A 20,642-nucleotide genomic window follows, 5' to 3' on the forward strand; every position below is an offset into this window, starting at 1 on the left:
CATTCTCCATATAATAGTATTTATTATACAGGTACCTGCCTACTTAATAACTTATTGAACAATACACATCTATTTTTTAGCAAATAAAAAAAATGCTTATTGACTAATGAGATGGAGATATGATTTTGTTACGGCTCGTCTTAGGTACGCGCGTTCGGCGGCGCGTTGAGCGGTGCGCGCAACTCAATCGTATAACCGTATAAACATATAACCAAAAAAAGACTTTGTCTACGAAAATTTTCACACACGGATAAATGTTTGAGTTGCGCGCGCAGCTCAATGCTCCACCGACTTCGCCCACGTAAGACGCCCAGTTAGAATCGAAAATATAATCTTCTGCCCATAAAAAAAACTACTTTTTCAAATTATTATTTTTTTTTTTACATACCGTGAACATTACAAATTACAAATTTAAGACGTTCACAACATGACATTTAAAAACAAAGAAACAGTGTAAAGAAGAAATAAATATATGCAGTATGAAAAGAAAGTATAAGGTACAAAATTATAAAAAAAGTATATATAAATTATAAAGCATGGCAGCATACCTTTTCAACATTATCCAATTTATAGTATGGACAGAATGATACATAATCAATAACTTATTGAACAATAAACATCTATTTTTTCGCAAATAAAAAATGATTATTGATTAATGACATAGAGAAATATTTTTATTGGAATCAAAAAAAAACTCCATCCCATTGACATTCCATTCCCATGTCTCATTAACAAGATAGAAAGCTGAAATTTTCTATAAGTAGTAAGTACGTAATTTTATGGGTTTAATTGTGAATCACGAAGTTTGCTATTGTATGGGTTTTCAGAGTGGACGGAAGGGCTGTTAATTTTTTTTTAAATCTTTCAGATTGAAACTGAAATGAGCTCAACAAAAAAATATACATTACTGTTCAAAGTGTACAACCTCTATAAAATATTAATATTGAGATTGGCTAAGAAAGGAGGTTCGAATAAGGAAATAGGAGGAAAAAATAAAAAAAAACTTAACCTTTTTAATGATTATACAAAACCTTTTATTTTAAATAAAAATTATTTATTATTATATAAAAAAAAATGATATTGTAAAAATATGTAATCTATGCTGACATGATTTATATTGTACATTACGGAGAGAAATTGTGGAAATCATAATGAAAAATTTACATGTGGCTGTTTATCCAGTTTCTAAACATTGGTACTCTAACCGAGACCCCTGGCAATCTAGGACTGCCGCATACTGAAGCACCGAATGAAGTGATTCCAATGAGCACTCCGCCAACTACGAGTGGGCCACCAGAATCTCCTACGCAGGCACTTTGACCACCGACTCCTACACGACCGGCGCATATCATGTTATCGGTGATGACATGTATACCGGTGTATACCTTGTTGCACTGCTGTTGGTTCATAATAGGGATGGTGACTTTTTGCAAATTTACGGGAGTGGTTCCGTTAGCCTGTTAAGTCAAATTAAAAATATATAAACATGTTATAGACACAATACAAGTAAAGCTAATCATGCTGGTGGTGATGGTGAGTTTGTATAAAGTTGTGGGCTGGGTGCTGTTATGCTAATAAGTTAAATTAAAAATATATAAACCTGTTATAGACTGCTCAAAATACACCCATGTACTATCTAATGCAACTTATGAATTATTTTTTATGTGAAGTAGGTTTACAGAAATTTACATCTGCATTACATTTAAACATCGAATAACTTTGCAAAACCGGTGATATTCATAGAATCTTCTTCATTTTAATTCATATCCTTTGCTTAGTGGACCATGTATTTATTATGCAGATAACTACCAAGTTACCATTCATACAGTATTTTTTATGAAAAATTGATTATTTGAGCTCAGGTTGGTATTAAATTCTAAACCACTAATTGACTGAATAACAAAAGGAGAATTCATCCATGGGATACAAGAAAATCTCTCATCACTTCACTAGGAATAAACTGATAAACTTGATCAGAGGAATCTGGATAAATATCTCGGAAGCTATGAATACGCGAAGATGGATTAAATGCTGAAATCTTTATAATTCTCGTATATTATAGGGATTGCAATACCGAATGAATATATCAATACCGGTATTTCGGTATTTATTATTGAATACCGGTATTCGTCAAAACATATTATAAAAAAAAATAAGTACATATCAATAAATATGACTATTAAAATCTATTAAAAACACTATTTTATAGCAACCTTAAGTAAATTTGTAAATATGCATAGATCATAATGTTTTACAACTGTTAATTTGTACGAATACAGTAAGTCCGGGTACTGAAAAATCTCTCTGAAATTCAACGTTTGTTAAATATACTACTAACGTTGGATCAATAGTTATAAAATAATTGGAAATATTAGCCACGAATGTTATCTTTTTCGAAATATGTTAATTCATCGTGACAATTATTAGTCTATGAGTATATTTGAGGTATTTTGATATAATATTATTTAACCTTTGTTAGTTTCAGCCAATATATTTGCATTTTGACAGCATAACACTTATACATTAAATTTAATCTACAATATAGTAGTAAGTGATGTAAAATAGCATTAATTTCAAGTTCTAAAAACATAAATGTGTATGCTTTCTTAATACCTAAAATAACAGTGTATTGAATTTTTGAAACCGGTATCGATAAAAAAATGAATCCCTACTCGTATATCAAGCAAATTTAAAACTAAAATCTTTTAAAATAAGATTTCTGAGCTTTATCAATAAAATAAAATATTCAAGATAAACGTATTGTCAACACTGCTACAAACTTAAAATCTGAAAACATATACTTACAGATATCATTCCCCATCCAGTGATTAGTGCTGAGGATCCATCTAGTACAGGAGCTCCTTGGCTGGGAAGGGTGATGATAGCTACACCAGGTCCTAAGGTCAAAGGAGTCACCATGAAGAGTAATGCGATGTCATTATCGAATGTTTTGTTGTTATATTTTTCGTGAATCACAAATTTGGTGGCCTCAATCACTTGGCCGCCACCGTCGTTTTTGGTCGACCCTGCGCGGACTCTCCATTTATTAGCGATGTTTATACTGGAAGATCACAAAAAGATTTTGAAATTATTTCATAATATATTATTTGTCTTCAAAAATATTCTACAATCTAAAATTCTTAAAATAACGTGTATTCGGTTTCTACAGAACAAAAGTAATTTTATTATCGCAAGCACAAGAATGTCATCAAAAAACTTTACTCTCCCGGATGTTAGTAAAGTTACCATTATTTAGTCAGTAATGTCAATTTCACACATTAAGACGATACTTCAGTGAAACGGCAAATAATTTTCAACTATTTATAGGGGCGACGAAATTTCGGACTCGCTGGCAATCGGAGAGCGAGCATCTAGGTGTGAACACGTCAAATTGTGTCGTGATGACGACGGGGGTATTAATTCTTAAATCGTGTAAAGATGACTAAAAACGTAACCCATTTACTTAAAAAAGAAAACGTCAATATATTATTATTATTGTTAGTAAAATAACAATAAACAGAACATTAAATAGACGCATTTTGGATTTATATGACAAATTATATTTCGTTCGGCGCACGTCATTTGCACAATCCGCGCATCGGATCCTAGCCTAACCAGGATCTTTTTAGACCATGCCTCAACTGAGATATAGCCTCAATTGATTACTAAGCCGAATGCCATCGATTAAACCGCATTGACACGATCCAAGTACGATCCAAGTACACTTGGATTGAGTGCCGTCCAAGTGACAGCTTCATACTAATTATTCCTATCCAAGTTAACTTGGATGAGTAGGACGCGGTTAGCTTGGAAAGGAATAATTAGTATGAAGATGTCTCATACGAGTGCACTTGGATGGTATTCGGTACAAGTGTACTTGGATCCTTGGACCGTGTCAACGCGGCTTTAGCGAAATTTTATGGACCGTTATTAATTATAAATAATTCGGATGAATAATAATTATAAAATCACCGAATTCATAATAATTTATGAATGAAATTACATAATAAACACACATATTTACCTTTACAATAATTAAATAAGCTCAAAAAATAGAGCTGTGGAAAACCTATGGCAAGTGTGCTACGATTGATACACGACAAAATTGTGGAAATTTAAAGGGCATCGACAAATAAAGGTTGAAGAATTCTCAATTAGATAAATTTCGAGATACTCGCAATGCGATCACGTAGCTACACTCCATATACACTCTGTGAGTGATATTTAGCGGCTTTTTAGGATACCGAGATCCAATTGGCTTGAAGAATCGATGAGCCAGATTGAAATTTTCTTGAAGTATTCGCAGCACGTGCCCGAACCAGGTCCAACGTTACTTCTTCACTGTAAGTGTGATAAAAGGCTGCTGATGATGATCGAATAGGTAAAATTACATTTTAACTGACAACAGTCGTGACTTTCAGATATTCCGTATAAAGTAGAATGTTGCTCCAAATAATCCCATTTGGATGGCGAGCTACCTTTGCAAATCTCGACGTTTTGCCCTTCTCTAATCAGGAGAAAATCTTAATCACCGTGTCAGCATCATTGCGTATTCCAGAGTGACAGCTTTACATTGGTCAGATGATATTGACTTTCATAATATGAAGTGAAAGAGGATGATAAAGATAATCGGAGAAAAGACACAGCCCTGTCTGACTCCTGACATAATCCCGAGACATTCAGTGAAAGTGTCACCAATTTTGATGCAACTTTCGTTATTCATGGAGGGCTTTGATAATGGCGACGATCTTAGAAGATCACTATTATCGAACTGGTATGAGCGGACTGTCGAAATGCTTTTCATAATACACAAAGCAGCATACTAAAATAGACTATTCAGCTTATAACTTTTTTTGCTAAAATAATCAATGACTTACTCGCGAAAGCAATGCGCAGCTGTCAGAATGACGGTGCGACTGATGATGGATCCTCCGCATAAATGGAAGATGGTTAAATTAACATGTTGTACGAACATGCTGACTTGATAAGGATGCTCCTTGATATCAGTAGGGGTTCCTCCAATAACCCTCTCATCCTGCATAGGAATGGAGGGAAGGACAGAACCTAAAAATAAAATCATGTTTTCAAATGTTTCGCACTTTGGCAACGATGATAAATATTTTATTTTGTTTTTGCAATTTACTGAAAATAAAAATAAATAAATACATTATAATGCAGTAGTCAATACTGCAAACTAGTAACGAATGCCTAGGTACATATTTTCACTCTTTTTAATTCACACGTATTTAAAGTTTGACCCGTCAAGTAAATGCTTTATTAAATAATACTGGAATCCACCATTCAATGAAATTAAAAAGTAGATCTAAGTAAAATATTTAAGTAAAAAAATATTTTACTCACCATTGGCAAAGACTAGGAAACACGCAATCACTGCAAGACGAAACATCGTGATGTAATGATAGCTGGTACCTTGATGTCGTTTATATAGGTCCGTTAATCTCGTAAAATCGGATTATTATATAATAATGCATACTAAGTGCATATTATTATGGAAATGATAAATTTTGATAACAGTGATAAAATCTATTATATTTTTTTCATGGATGACAAAAAACACCACCAACCTATATAATTTTAATATTTATGGTAATTCTGTAAAAATCTAGCAAAATACTTTAATTAATTAATAGTCTTACTCACGATGAGGGATTCCACTCCCGGGATCCCGGACTGTTTTTGCTATCTATTATTCCCGGGATTGGTAAATATAATCCCGAAACTTTCGGGATTCATATTTTTTATCAATTTTTATGGGAAAAAAATAAAAACGAAAGTATAGGTAACAGATAAAATATTTTTAATGACATATAACTGCATTAGAAATAAACTGAGTTTGAATAAAGTTTGATATATTACCCATGTGTTGCCAATTCATTTTATTTTTTCACATAAATTAATAATAAAATGAGAAAGATTGGAAAAAATAATGCTTCGCACTTTTAACACAGTGATTCCACCATGATCTCACACTTTTTACGACAGTTTCATATTTGGCTGACATTATCACTGAATTTTAGATTTATGAAGCGGAAACGCCATAAACCATGATTTACTTTACTATTTTAAATCTCGCTAACCCATTCATTAAGTCTTAACCATCAGAAACAGCAATCTCATAATATATGTGAACACTAAACGCAATATTAATAATTCTACGAAATTTTATAATTGAAAATCGTTCAGATTTGTAAATAGTTTTAACATAAATAATTTTTATTATACAAAACAAAAAATAAATATTTAATATATATATCATTAAAATAAAACATAAATGAGAATCATACATATTTATTAGATTAGACTTTTTTTAAAGAATAAAAAATAAACTAAATACCTAATATAAAAATAATAAATTTTAGTGAGAGGTTTGATTTTGTGTGGCAGAACTAAGTGCATCAATATCGATACCGAGTGAGGTTGTTCCTACACGCAAACAGTTCTCCAAATGCACATCAGTGATTACTGTTCTCACTCGGGATTTGATATGCTTCATCCGACTAAAAAGCTTTTCACACGTGTAAATGTTTCCAAATGGTGAAGTCATCATTAGAGCATGTTTGTAAAATGCAGGATATGTCTCCTTGTCCAAATATGTTTTGTAAAACTCTTCCAAACCAACCTGATGGAATTTTTCCTTGAACTGTTCATCGCACCATATTTCACAATGTTCCATTTGTAAATTTCCCGGTTAAAAATTCACGTATACGGAGAATGGCTTTGCAAATGCAGCAAAAAGCACAAGGTGCTTTTCAAAATCTTGTAATCGGTTATCGAATTCAAGGTTCAAGTCGGATATCAACGAAACGTATTTATCCGCCGCTCCCTGTGTCACGTCTGGTTGCAATAACAATGTAGGAAAGGGATGAAGATTTCTTTTTCCTTGACTATTGTTCCCAAAGCTCAAGTTTCGTCGGGAATGCGGAAATAATATTATACACGTTATTAATTGATTGATATTTTCCTTGTAGACGACTATTAACATAATTTTAGGTGACTAACTATATCGAAAATAAATAAAATGCCATCAGTGATATAACTTTCTGACATAAGATGAGATGGCGTTGGAGAATTGAAAAAATGAAAAAAGGAGTATGTGCGTGTTCGCGCGCGAATTCAAATTCGAGCGAGCCAAAATCGGATCTCAATTTGCAAAATTAGCACATCTAGCGGCAGCATTTGATATTATTTTTATTTTCTCACTGCTCCGCGGGCCACAAGTTGACAGCTAGTGGGCCCCATGCGGCCCGCGGGCCGCGGGTTGGCCACCCATGAGTTAGACGTTACAGCCATTTACTCGTACACCTCAGCTGCCTTCTTTTAATAGAAAGTAAACCTTTGCGTACTACCAGACATTGCTACTTTGGAGACCCACTGGTTCCAGGAAAAAACACCGGATAATAAACAACCATTTTTACTGGCTTACGCAATCGTAACAACATCGGAAAAAACTAAAAAACTAACACTTCATGCTTTGGTAATACTTCGGGCATATTATTCAGATTAATGTTTATTTTTTTATAATATTGTATTTATTGTTGACACAATGTTATTTTTTTATTTTAATTGGACTTGTATTTGTATTTGTTATCTTTTCATAAAAAAATAAGTAAAACTGTTTTACTTTCAAATTATTATTTATATTACAATATTATGTACTCCATTAAACTTATGTATTTCCAAAAATCAACGTACGAAATATTAACAATAAATATTTTAAATAGTATAAATAATACTAGATTTATTTTTGACCGATTTTATCAATGTTTTTTGTATATATAAAAATTTTATATTAACTATCGAAAAAAATGCCAATCTAGGGATCGTCAAATTGTAATCCCTAAATCCCAGGATCAAAATTTTGGCTCGAGATTGGATTCCCTACTCACGACTGATGGTTGTATTACAGATTTTAATTTTTACTTGCCATCTCAACCTATTAAGTCTATAACTTTGACTTCAAACAAATATTAAAAAAACAACACGTGAATTTGCCTGAAACGTGATTCAAATCCACTACCCGCGACATTATAAGCCGACACGTTACCGCTCGGTCATCGTGGGCGCGATCTTTTGAACCTGAATAATTATAATAAGTGCTATCCTAACTTAGTCAAATTTACGAAATGATTTTATAACAGAGTATTTTAGTTAAAAGAGCTTATATTTAGTTACGTAAGCTTTTTTTCGATATGTCTATAGATATGTCGTATCCCTGATTACTAACTGTACGACACTTTCTTTCATGATTTAAAAAAAAATATATACGTGTTTTTTTAATTGTTTCTTAATTTTCCTGCGCTGATTAAACATGATAAATATATTTAATTATTATTTGTTTATAAATTATTTTAAATAATTATGATCGTAAATGATACATATTATAATCTAGATAAAATAATAATGGTGTATAGATTAGAAATTGCTATATTTATTTCGATCTAAAGATAAAAATAACTTTTTATATACCACGTTTTTAAATTTGTTGTTGAATCATATAAGCTTGACAATTCTATGTACCTATTAATAAAAACTTTTTATTGTACTTCATAGAAATACTGAATAAATATTATAGAATATTGAAATGTCATTTTGACATTTCATATTTATTTCCATAGTAACGCACGTATATTTTAATAATTTAGTTGCTAGGACCCCCTTAGCAACCGACAATAATAACTTTTCATACAAAACAGAATTCACTCAAAATGAATTCAACTCTGCTTAAAAATGGCTACAAGTATTAACGGCGGACGTGCTCAGCGTGGGTCAAAATGGAGCTTTTTTTCTATTTTCAAAGCACGATCCTGGACATACCTTAAACGTTATAGATAATCTATTTATATAATTTTGAAGCCTTATTATCTTTTATATTTATTTTAAACATTTAATGACTGCACAAAGTATTTTTATTACATAAAATAGTATTCTTTTAAACCTCTCGCTCTAATATTTTAGAATATAGTCATATTTCAGTACATAAATGTGCAGTGGTGTTAGGATTTTTTACATTTATTAATTTTTAACCGCATTTATAAAACCATCAGTATAATTTATGTCGACATTGTTATAGTGAAATATTTATGATAAAAAATTATATTGATAATCTCTCCGATCCCAAATTTGACAAGAATTAGGCATTTTATTATTCAAAAAATGGGCAAGATTAACACATTTGAAGATAATTCTAAAGATACTCATTATAAGCTATGTCTTTGACCATTCAAGTGTGATAAACAACCTACGAATAATGATTGCTTTATAATAATTATTGACCTAAGAATAAGGTAGTGTTTTTTTGAAATACGCCATTTCTTTTGGCATCTCCCAGTAGTTAAGCTACAACATACGGCCGTAGCCATAAATTGACAAACTATAATAGAGGTTGGGAGTAAAATGATGTTAACGCGCGTGTTTGAAAATGTACCTAACCGATTTTTTTTTAAACGGGTTTTTTCAAGTCTTTATTTTCTACGCGGGGTATGTGACCAAATAACTGCAGAGTGGTAATCCATCCATTCCATCATCGGGTGGAAATTAAAGAGGGCGAAAAACTGGCAGATTTATGGATCAAATGAAATAGAATTGGTTGAGAAAAGAATTATACTATTTTAAAATTATCTTTTATTCAACAACATTTTAATATACATACTTATTTATGAAGCGAAAAGTAATTCACAGTGATAAAAGCCAAAGGGGTCATCTTTTTATGATAGACTGTTCCACAACTAGTGACTTTTTTTTCTTTGAACAAAACTAGTAAAAATATTTTAGTTCATGGCCTCTTATATTTTAAGAGAATATCTTTAAAAATTGTTTGTAAAGAAAGACAGTACACAGAATAATTCAAAAAATATTAAATGTGGCTTAATTGATTGTCTCATTCATAAGGGTATTTTTGATGATAACAGAAACATAGACTCCTTTAGACTTGCATCACACACGGTCAGGCATATCAAACGGACTAGTAATAAAATTATTCATTTTTTTAAATAAAAAAAATCGATAGTACTGTTGTAAGTATTTAGAAAGTAGAAATATTCTAATAAAAAAAAAATCATGTCGGCTAAAATTATTAAACATGGAACATGCTTTGCCTACTGATTCTCTGAATTCGGGTTTACACGTCATTCCCGAAGCGCCATTCGTGGCCGACTGGAGTCTCTCGCGGCCGCGCTACTTTTGTGACTTTATTTTTCGTTACTCCTGTGCGATTTTTCGTAAAGAATCCGCCCGGGAGGTCAACACAAAAGCATGTATCCATGCTAAAACTTGTGACCTTAAATTCACATTTCTAAAAAAACGTTATCTTCCATATACATACACTCCCACTAGTGACTAGACCCTCTGTCTCCCCTGTGAAGATAACCTTAAGTCCTCTAGAGTCTAGACTATGATAGGTAGATCGTTTCAAAAATATGTACTTAGTAATCTGACAATTTGATAATAATCTTGCTGATATAGGTTTGTTTTTCTGCTTATATTTATCAACAGTCATAATCTTTTTAGCTTTTATTCGTAATGGCAAGACAAAACAAAAATTGTGAACCTTATCTTCAGATATCTAGATAAGAATATGTGGTATCCATGGCGAACTAATTTATATTCAAGCATTCGTTCATAAGACGTTACAAAATATGTATGTAGGGCAAATACCAATATAAGTGATAATCCCGTCGTTCTTACTGGTACTGTGTCTCTAATATGTAGGTCCACGAGTATATTTCTGATATCTGATATTTCTCTACAGGGATTGTAGAGTTATCCTACAAATGTCAGTTACAAATTACAAGAGAGATAATAAAAAGTAGGTAAGATACCAATATTCGTGAGAATCCTGTCATTCTGACCGGTACTCGTTCTGTGTTTATGATATGTAATACACGAAAAATTGGTATAAGCGACTGGTTGGGCCAAATTATGGTCGCATTCATGTAGGTGGGGACCTACACAAATCCCCTTATTTATTATTGTCACAAGACCAGACGAAGAGTAATTACGTGTCATAATACGACCGTGATGGCGAATAAGGCAGTTAGCTCAAGTGATATGCATTATGCAGCCAGCGGATGTGAGCAAGTTTGTTATAACTTTATCGTCGCTACCTACAAGCCGCATCGCGTTATAAAGAGTAATTCAAAAGTTAACTCAAAACATATCTGTTCAACTTTTGTTGCACTAAGTCTGTTACGGTTCGAGTGAACATCGTGTCCATCAATCATCCATCCTGAACTTATCATCATCATTCAGCAACCTCATAATATATCATCCATCCAAAAATGTGTTGTCCGTTTACCAAAACGTGAGTGAACATCGAACCAGCTCCAGTACGCGCCAGCTCGCTCAACATCAAAGTTCAGTGTCTGGCATACTTTGTTCGATTATATTTGTTACGTATAACTGATAAAATGTGGTAGACATATTTTATCTATAGTCTAAGGTGGTAGATAATGGATTTACATTTAAAAAATACTATAGAGGCAGCATTTCGAGTCTGCTTGGACTAAGGAGTTATGTGATGATAAACCATGAATAATTTGGGAATGTTAGCGAGTTTTTTTTTTGTTGGTCCTGCAATTCTATAGGGATTTGGGCCGCCTCACGAGGAGATTTTTTTATTTAGGTGTGTTTTTACGAGAAATGTATATTAGTCACTTCCTTAACTTATTAGATCCATACCTAGGTCCAAACAACATAACCTTTTTTGCCAGATTCGGGACCCTCACCTGGGACCGACGCCGTATAAGTCTGACGCATAGCAGTTCGGCCATCTTTGCGAGCTTAGCCTTACTAATCGTTAATTTTAAACTAAGCATATTTTTTTAATGGGAAAGAATGAAGAGAAAGATACTGTTGTGGCTGCATTCAAAATTTAATCACTTTTTTCTAGCTGTCATTATGGATACTTATGCATTTACTATCGAGGTTTTTTTAAGGACTTTGCCACGCAAAGTACTCTACTTAATCCTAAGTCAATGGAAATATATGACGGCTGAGAAAAATTGTTACATGTAAATTTTACGTAAAACATTTCACCGTGACACAGTTCGCCGTGAGCTTTCTTTACGAAAAGAGATAGCTGTATACAATATTACGGTCTCCAATTTTATTAGATTCAATATGAACATTAATTTAATTTTCATAGCTGAATTTTCAGAGCATGAATTTTCAGAGCATGAATCTAGTATAATTTATACTATTTAAGACATTTATTATTAATATTGTGTACGTTCAATCTTGGAAATACATAAGTTTATCGGAGTAAATAATATCGTAATATAAATAATAATGTGAATTTAATATGAGATTGCTGTTTCTGATAGTAAAGACTTAATGAATGGGTTAGCGAGATTTAAAATAGTAAAGCAAATCATGGTGTGCTTATGGCATTTCCGCTTCATAAGTCTAATTAGTCAGCCAAATATGAAACTGCCGTAAAACGTATGAGATCATGGTGGAATTACTTTTTTAATAGTGCGAAGCATTGTTTTTTCCCAATCATTCTCATTTTTATTAATTTATGTGAAAAAATAAAATGAATCGGCAACTTACACATGGGTATAAATCAAACTCAGTTTATTTCTAATGTAGTTATTTGTTATTAAAAGGGACCTGGGATTCATAGGTATCGAAAATAGCTCGGGATCCTGGGATTGGAATCCCTAGTCAGTACTATTCGACCCAAAGAGGTTGAACAGTCTTTAATATACGGCCATATATTTCCGATACAACATTTCACGGTGATGTGTGATGTGGCGAACTGCATACGTACAAGTTTCTGGACACGGGGAAAAATGACTATATTCTAAACAATATAAACCATTGGATCGAAAGGTTTAAAAGAATACTATTTTGTGTATTAAAAATACTTTATGCAGGCATCAAATGTTTAAGATAAATAGATTTTCTACAACGTTTAATGATGCTCAGGCTTATACTCTGCAAATAGCATCAAATGTCTATTTTGACCTACGTGGCAAATGTGGTAATACTTAGATAATATCTTATTGTAAATGTTTAATTGATTAAGTAAGATCTAGAGAGAAGATTATTTTAGAATCAAAAATAAAATCTGAAAATCAAAAAATACTTAGTCCTTTGTTCCCATTATCACGATAAAAAGCTGAAATTTTCTTTCAGGGGTAAATAATTATTGTAAAGTAACAATAAATTATGAATCATGAAGTTTGCGGTTATATGGTTTAGATTTACGTTGACGGATTGGACGGGCTGTTACATTTTTTTTTAAATCTTCCATATCAAAAGTGAATAATGAGCTCAAACAAGCTCAAGCAGGCAGTGGGGCGGCAGCGGCATGCGGAACGCAATCGTATAACAGTGTGAAATGTTTGTAGACAGCGCTCCTTTCACATTATTTGGTTTTGGCCGTACGGCTAAAAATCGAACGGCAACAGTGGCGCGAAGAAGAGCATGGCTCTTTTCACATTACACAGCGACGGTTAAAACGGTGCCGTATAGCAGCCGGGAATTGCCACTGCATTGCACGGCGGCCGGACATGACTCATGGTGTAGGTGACCTAATGCACGCTTTCATAATATTATTATTAGACGGTTTTAACCAAACAGCACAACACTCGACTCAACCACAAACTGAGCTCGTGACGGAAAAAACCGTGCATAAACCGTATAGTGAGAAAAGAGAGTAAACTTGTTGTCGATTCGGATATTGACCGTTCGATTTTTTGCCGTACGGCCAAAACCGTGTAATGTGAAAGGAGGGTTATATGTTTGAGTTTCACGCGCCGCTGCCATCCCGTTACTTGCACGTTTCCTCTGGCCAAGCACTAAGGAATTAAGCTCTTATAAGGAAATTTGTGGAAAAAATCAACAAAAAAATTAACATCTCAAATGGTATACAAAATGTATTTAATTCAAATAAAAAATATTTATAATATATCAAAATATTGTACAGGTAATTAATATAATATGCTAACATGACTCGTATTGTACGTTACAGGAAGTTTATATTGGAAATCATAATGAAAGATTTACATCTTGCTGTTAATCCAGTTCCTGAAGATTGGAACTCTAGCCCAGACTCCTGGGTATTTAGCACTGCCGCATCCTTCGCCGAATGAGGTGATTCCAATGAGTACTCCGCCGACTACGAATGGGCCACCAGAATCTCCTTGGCAGGCATCTTGACCTCCAATTCCTAGACGACCGGCGCATATCATGTTATCTGTGATGGTGTGTACACCGGCGTATGCCTTGACGCACTGTTGTTGGTTGATAGTTGGGAGTGTGACTTTGTACAAATTTATGGGACCGATACCGCCTTCCTGTTCATTAAAAAAAAATACATATATATAATATGTTATAGAATCTCCAAAATAAATATGTAAAGCTAGTCATGAATAATTATTTTATATGTTTTATATATACAGCAATTTACATCTTTATTGCATGTAAAAATGGAATAAATTCACAAGACTGGCAATATTCGTAGAACCTTCTTCCCGCCGGGTATTTTTTTTGCGCCCGTCATTATTAATTGTACTTCTGATGACAAATAACTTTTTTATATATTTTTTAAAAAGTATTGACAATAGATTAAAATTTGAAGAACTTGTTGTTTCGTAAATGTATTATCTCAGTACGTCTTCCTTGCGCCTCGTCTCACACTATAAAACCACTATTTTCTACGTTGAACATCGATTGGGAATGAATGAAAAGAAATTTCGGATTGTAATCTCGCCCTGGATGTAGATACTGTATGTATATCAATAGATATTGATAGTGTACCGACAGAGCTACAACTTGACATTATTGATCTGCAGTGTGACACTGATTTAAGAGAATTGCATCGTCGTGAAGAAATCTCCAAATTTTACAAAAATTAATTCAGACCTTAATTCAGACAAATTCGACCAACTTAAAGATTATGCAAGAAAAATGTTCGTTATTTTTGGATCAACCTATATAATTATGTGAACAAACATTTTCGATCATGAACCTCAATAAAAATTCTTTACGATCAAATATCTCCGATGCCCATTTAGAAGCAGTTTTGAGAATATCAACTACAAAATTAACACCTGAATTTAAAAAAATGTTCAAAAATTTACAACAGTTTCATTTTTCTCATTATTTTTTTGTAATGTTTATTTTTCGTGATAATAAATAGTGTATATCTAAAAATGGTATTTTACTTGCGGCCCGTCGCTCATTTTGAATTCTTGAATTTGGTCCTCTATCCAAAAAGTTTGCATCTCCCCCCTGATCTAATGCGAAGCTTTTTATATTACGACACAAAATTACCATTCTTTCAGTATTTATGAAAATTGGCAAATTTGTGCTCAGGTTAGTATTACATCCTAAACCACCAATTGACTAAATAACAAAATGAGAATTGATTCGTGAAATCCAAACAGGATAATCAGTCATCACTACATTAGGAATAAACTGATTTATGGCTTAAATGCTGCAATCCTTATGATATATCCAGCAAAGTCAAAACGAGAATTATGTAACATAAGATTTCTGTGCTTTACCAATACAGATAATGTTCAATATTATTCCATGCTATGCGAGGGTAGTAACAATCCCTGTTTGCTGCAAACTTAAAATTTGAATTGGCGTTAACTTACGGATAGATGTCCCCATCCTGTGACAAGTCCTGCGGAGCCATCTGGTACAGTAGCTCCTTGGGCGGGAAGGTTGACAATAGCTACAAGAGGTCCTAAGGTCAAAGGACTCGCCATGAAGAGTAATGCGATGTCATAATCTTCAGATTTGTTGGTATATTTTTCGTGACTCACTAATTTGGTGGCATTAATCACTTGGCCGCCACCATTATTTTTGGTGGACCCTGCACGAACCTTCCATATAGAAGGGAGGTTTAATCTGGAAAAACATAAAAAAGATTTGATTTATCTATCTATTATCTATCTATCTATGCCAGGACCCCGAGAGATTCCGTGAAAGTTTCACCAATTTTGACACAGCATTCGCTATTCTCATGCAAAGATTTGATAATGGCGATGATCTAAGGAGAGCACTCTCAGTATTATCCATAGGTAAGGGCAGTTTGAACTGTCGAAACCCGTTCTATTTGTATATATAGAAGACTATGTTAGACTATTCAGATTACAACTTTTTCTGGTATCTTTTGTATAGGTACTTAAATAATTAAAGACTTACACATCAAAGCAATGGGCAGCTGTAAGAATGACGGTGCGACTGATGATGGATCCTCCGCATACATGGACGATGGTGCCATTATTAGGAATTATTCCAAACAAGCTAACTTGGTATGGAGCCTCCTTGATGTCAGCAGGGGTTCCTCCAACAATCCTCTCATCGTGCATAGGAATGGGGGAAAGGACAGCGCCTAAAAATTAAATCATGTTTTCAAATATTACAAATATTTTCAATTCAATATGCAGAAAATGAGAAAATCGAAATACATACTAACGTAACAGTAAATACGGCTTTAGCGTTGAACTATAGAATTGTGGGTCCCATGTTCAAATCCTGGGTCTGACAAGTACACATATTGCTTTCCAATTTGTGTATGAGGCAGAGTGTGGGCCTAATAGGTTGAACAAGTGGCTGAAATCCATTTCTCGTAAAAACAAAAATCTGTTAATACAAATATAAAATATTCACTCTGTGAAGGGCCCATATGATCCTATAAGGATCGGACATGGTTGAAGAAATACTGCAAACTATCAACTAATGCCCACACAGCACGTTTTTAAAGTCTGGCAGACTTCTAAAAATATATTAAAAATGATGTAAGTATTGAATAATATTGGGATTGCACTATTCAATAAAAATCCAAGTAAAATATTCAAATATATACGTTAGGTAAAACATATTTTACTAACCATTTGCAAAGACCAGGAAACACGCAATCACTGTAAGACGAATCATCGTAATGTAATGATAGTGGATACCTACTTTGATTTCGTTTATATAGGTCCGTTAATCACGTAAAATCTGATTATTACGTATTATTAATCATATCTGAATAATCTATGTAAATAGAATCGATAAATTTAAATAATAGTGTTATCTTTTATCTTTTTTCCAGGGAAGAGCGAACTAATTTTTATATTTTCACTTGCAAAATATTTTAATTAATAAATACTCTTATTGTAACTCGTGACTGACATATTAACATATTTTATGTTCTTGAACATGTGAACGTGTTTGAACATGTACGTAATCAATTTTTATTTTAACGGTACATGCTCAAACACGCGCGTTACTATGATCTTACTCCCTACTTCATTTGTCGTTTGTCAATTTATGGCTACGGCCGTATGTTGTAGCTTAGCCACTGGGAAATGCCAATAGAAATGGCGTATTTCAAAAAAATACAACCTTATTCTTAGGTCAATAATCATTATAAAGCAAACATTATTTCTAGAATGTTTATCACATTTGAATGGTCAAAGACATAGCTTATAATCAGTATCTTTAAAATTATCTTTAAATGTGTAAATCGTGCCCATTTTTTAATAATAAAATGCCTAATCCTTGTCAAATTTGGGAGACAGAGATTATCAATATAATTTTGTATTGTAAATATTTCACTATACTAACGTCGACATCAATTTTACTAATAGTTTTATAAATGCTTTTAAAAATTAATAAATATAAAAAATCTTAACACCACTTCACATGGACGTACTGAAATATGACTATATTCTAAAACATTAGAGCGAGAGGTTTAAAAAAATACTATTTTATGTAATCAAAATACTTTATGCAGTCATCAAATGTTTAAAATAAATATAAAGGATAATAAGGCTTTAAAATTATGAAAATAGATTATCTACAACGTTTAAGGAATTTCCAGGATCATGCTTTGAAAATAGATAAAAGCTCCATTTTGACGTACGCTGAGCATGTCCCCCCTTAATTGGAACGTGCACAACCTAATAGGTAAGTATATACTTTGACACCATCCATACTGCCGTACTAAGCACAGAGTCCGTAACTGAAGTATTTAGGTATTCTCGTGTTTTATTGAATTTGGATTCTGCAGAGTTTTTGTATAAGATCGATAAATAAATGCAAGCCGTAACTTCTATGGTTACTGAGAAATCGAGGTTTTTAATTGGTGTATTTAAGAAGTTTGAGAAAAAACTTGATAAATACTAAGCGATTCGGTTGTAACTATCCTTTAGTTTTTCGGACTTAAGGCCAGAATTGCCTAATATCACTGTTGTTACGCCCATAGTGCTTTAGTAATAATAGTGTGTGTTGATATTGTTGATCATTATCCTGTGACTGCAGCAGCCGTATTCGCCATTTAACAGTTCTTGTTTGTTATTTAAGTGAACTTGGTGATTTTCTAACCGCGTGTTTTTGAAGATAATTTCATTAAAATTTCAAGATAGCAGTCATTTGTATTGAAGTGTCTTATAAATTACCTTTTACCATTACTAGTAATTTCTTTCTAAATAACTTTCTAGACAATTGAAAGTCTAATAGGTACTGAAAGAAACCATAGGTCTCAATTAAATTATTTCTTCTGTCAGCTTTGAAGCGTTTAATATAAAACATTCATGAAACCACCAAATTTTACGCACTAAAATTACGCTTCAAACTGAAAATCTACCAAAGAAATAATAATGTAATTATTATTGCATTAAAAAAATACTTTAACATTATCACAACTTATTCCTAGTTGTGAAATTCGCAGTTATATCGCATTATACAGTAAAATCGTCACTATTGCCGTCCCATTTCGTGGCGCAAAGCTAGCACATTCAGCTGATAACCGAAAAATCGGTGGTTTGAATCCACTCGAGTGCGTTATTTTATCGTGTGAAAAAAAGCGGTCACCCATCCAAGAATGAAAACCTAACCTAACAAATAATCCAGTATATCGTCAATTTTCAAAATTTGTTTGCTGCTGGCTTCCTGTAAAGTGTTTTATTTAGATATGGATTTATACGACTCAAAGAGGTTGGTCTATCTTTAATATACCTTCGGCCATATATTTCCGATACAACATTTAACGGTGAAGTGTGATACAGCAAATTGCATACATACAAGTTTCCGGACACGGAGAAAAATTACTATATTCTAAACCATTAGATCGAGAGGTTTAAAATAATACTATTTAATGTAATAAAAATACTTTATGCAGGCATCAAATCTTTAACATAAAGTTAATATAATGAAATAATAAGACTTCAAAATTATATAAATAGATTTTCTACAATATTTATTGAATTTACAGGCTTATACTCTGAAAACACTATATCTCTATTTTGACCTACGTGGCACATGTGGACTCTTAGATAATATCTTATTGAACAATGGATAGCTATCTTTAATTGATTAAGAAAGATCTAGAGAAAAGATTATATTAGAATCAAAAATATAATCTCCAAATCAAAAAAAAACTACTTTGGTGTTATCACGATAGAAAGCTGAAATTTTCTTTATGGAATAAATAATTATTGTAGAGTTACAATAAATCGGAAATCACAAAGCTTGCGATTAAATTGTTAATATTTACGTTGACGAATTGGACGAGCTGTTATAATTTTTTTTAAATCTTCCATATCAAAAGTGAATAATGAGCTCAAACAAAATAACAAAAATTATACATTAAGTACTGTACAAAATGTAAGTACAAATGCTGCAAATAATTAATATTGGTATTAGCTAATTACTAGACTATAAAAGTGCTAGAATACAGTGGTCGAGCGGGGGGGAGCGGCAGCGGCGAGCGGAACTCAAAATTATAACTAGGGACCGGATTTATATGCTAGTGCATATTTTATTAGGGTGTATGCACAGCTATAAGAGTTGCACAGAAATCCATTTTGAAAGACGCATAATCCGAAACTAAAATATTATTGTGAATATAAATGCATATTTGAGACATTAGAGCATATTCGAGACATTAACTAGTGCATATTTCATAAATAAATGCATATAAATAAAGTAAGGTTTTTGCATTTATAATTTTATCGAAATCTATCGAAATATAAATAAAGTATGTAGGTAGATAGTTTAGATACAGTTTCATTTTTAATGGCATCCTCGAGAATTTCATTCATTTATCAAAAAAACTGAAGTCAACTGCCTCTGAAGGCACTTTTATTTAAATTTCGCGCAATTTGGACAGTGAGACATCATTTTCCGCATATCAACAAAATACTGACAGATATGCGGAATACTTAAATTCAATGAATTCGGAAAAAAACAGCAAATAGTATTTAGGAATAGTTAAGTATGTCGTTTTTGATTTTTAAAGTTGTGTTTAGTTTACATTTGCATTTTGCATTTCTTGTTCAATTATTTGTGCCTACTTGTACTCGTAAACAAACAATTTTGAAAATTGTAATTTACATACCTACTTAATTTTATATTGATCATTTATGTCTTTTTGTTGTATTTATTATATTGCTTAAGATTATTAATTTGTAATTCAATTTCTTGTCTGTAATATTTTCTGTGATATTTACAATATTTTCTCAAAAAAATGACCATTTTTAACTGCATATTTCTTTGGTTTTAGTGCATATTTTAAGTGCATATGTGCCTGCATATAATCATGTTTTTTGTTGCATATAAATCCACTCCCTAGTCATAACCGTATGTGAAATGTTCGTAGACAGGGTCTCTTTTTA

At 32.6% G+C, this 20,642-nt stretch overlaps 1 protein-coding gene across 1 annotated transcript; it reads right to left on the reverse strand.

The window, feature by feature from the left end:
• Nucleotides 1–1,107: 1,107 nt before the first annotated feature.
• On the reverse strand, nucleotides 1,108–18,435 carry LOC147078920 (transmembrane protease serine 9-like). Its single transcript, XM_085955497.1, has 8 exons — nucleotides 18,426–18,435; nucleotides 16,183–16,372; nucleotides 15,630–15,885; nucleotides 14,032–14,321; nucleotides 5,362–5,459; nucleotides 4,878–5,064; nucleotides 2,806–3,061; nucleotides 1,108–1,457 (listed from the first exon to the last, which is right to left on the reverse strand). Exons 1-8 carry the CDS (start codon nucleotides 18,433–18,435, stop codon nucleotides 1,161–1,163), a joined length of 1,584 nt encoding a protein of 527 aa, XP_085811623.1. The 3' UTR covers nucleotides 1,108–1,160.
• Between the last annotated feature and the right edge of the window lie 2,207 nt (nucleotides 18,436–20,642).

This window comes from Rhyacophila brunnea, unplaced genomic scaffold (assembly GCF_057557595.1).
Source record: "Rhyacophila brunnea isolate RB1 unplaced genomic scaffold, BYU_Rbru_1.0 scaffold_10, whole genome shotgun sequence".
NCBI lineage: Eukaryota > Metazoa > Arthropoda > Insecta > Trichoptera > Rhyacophilidae > Rhyacophila > Rhyacophila brunnea.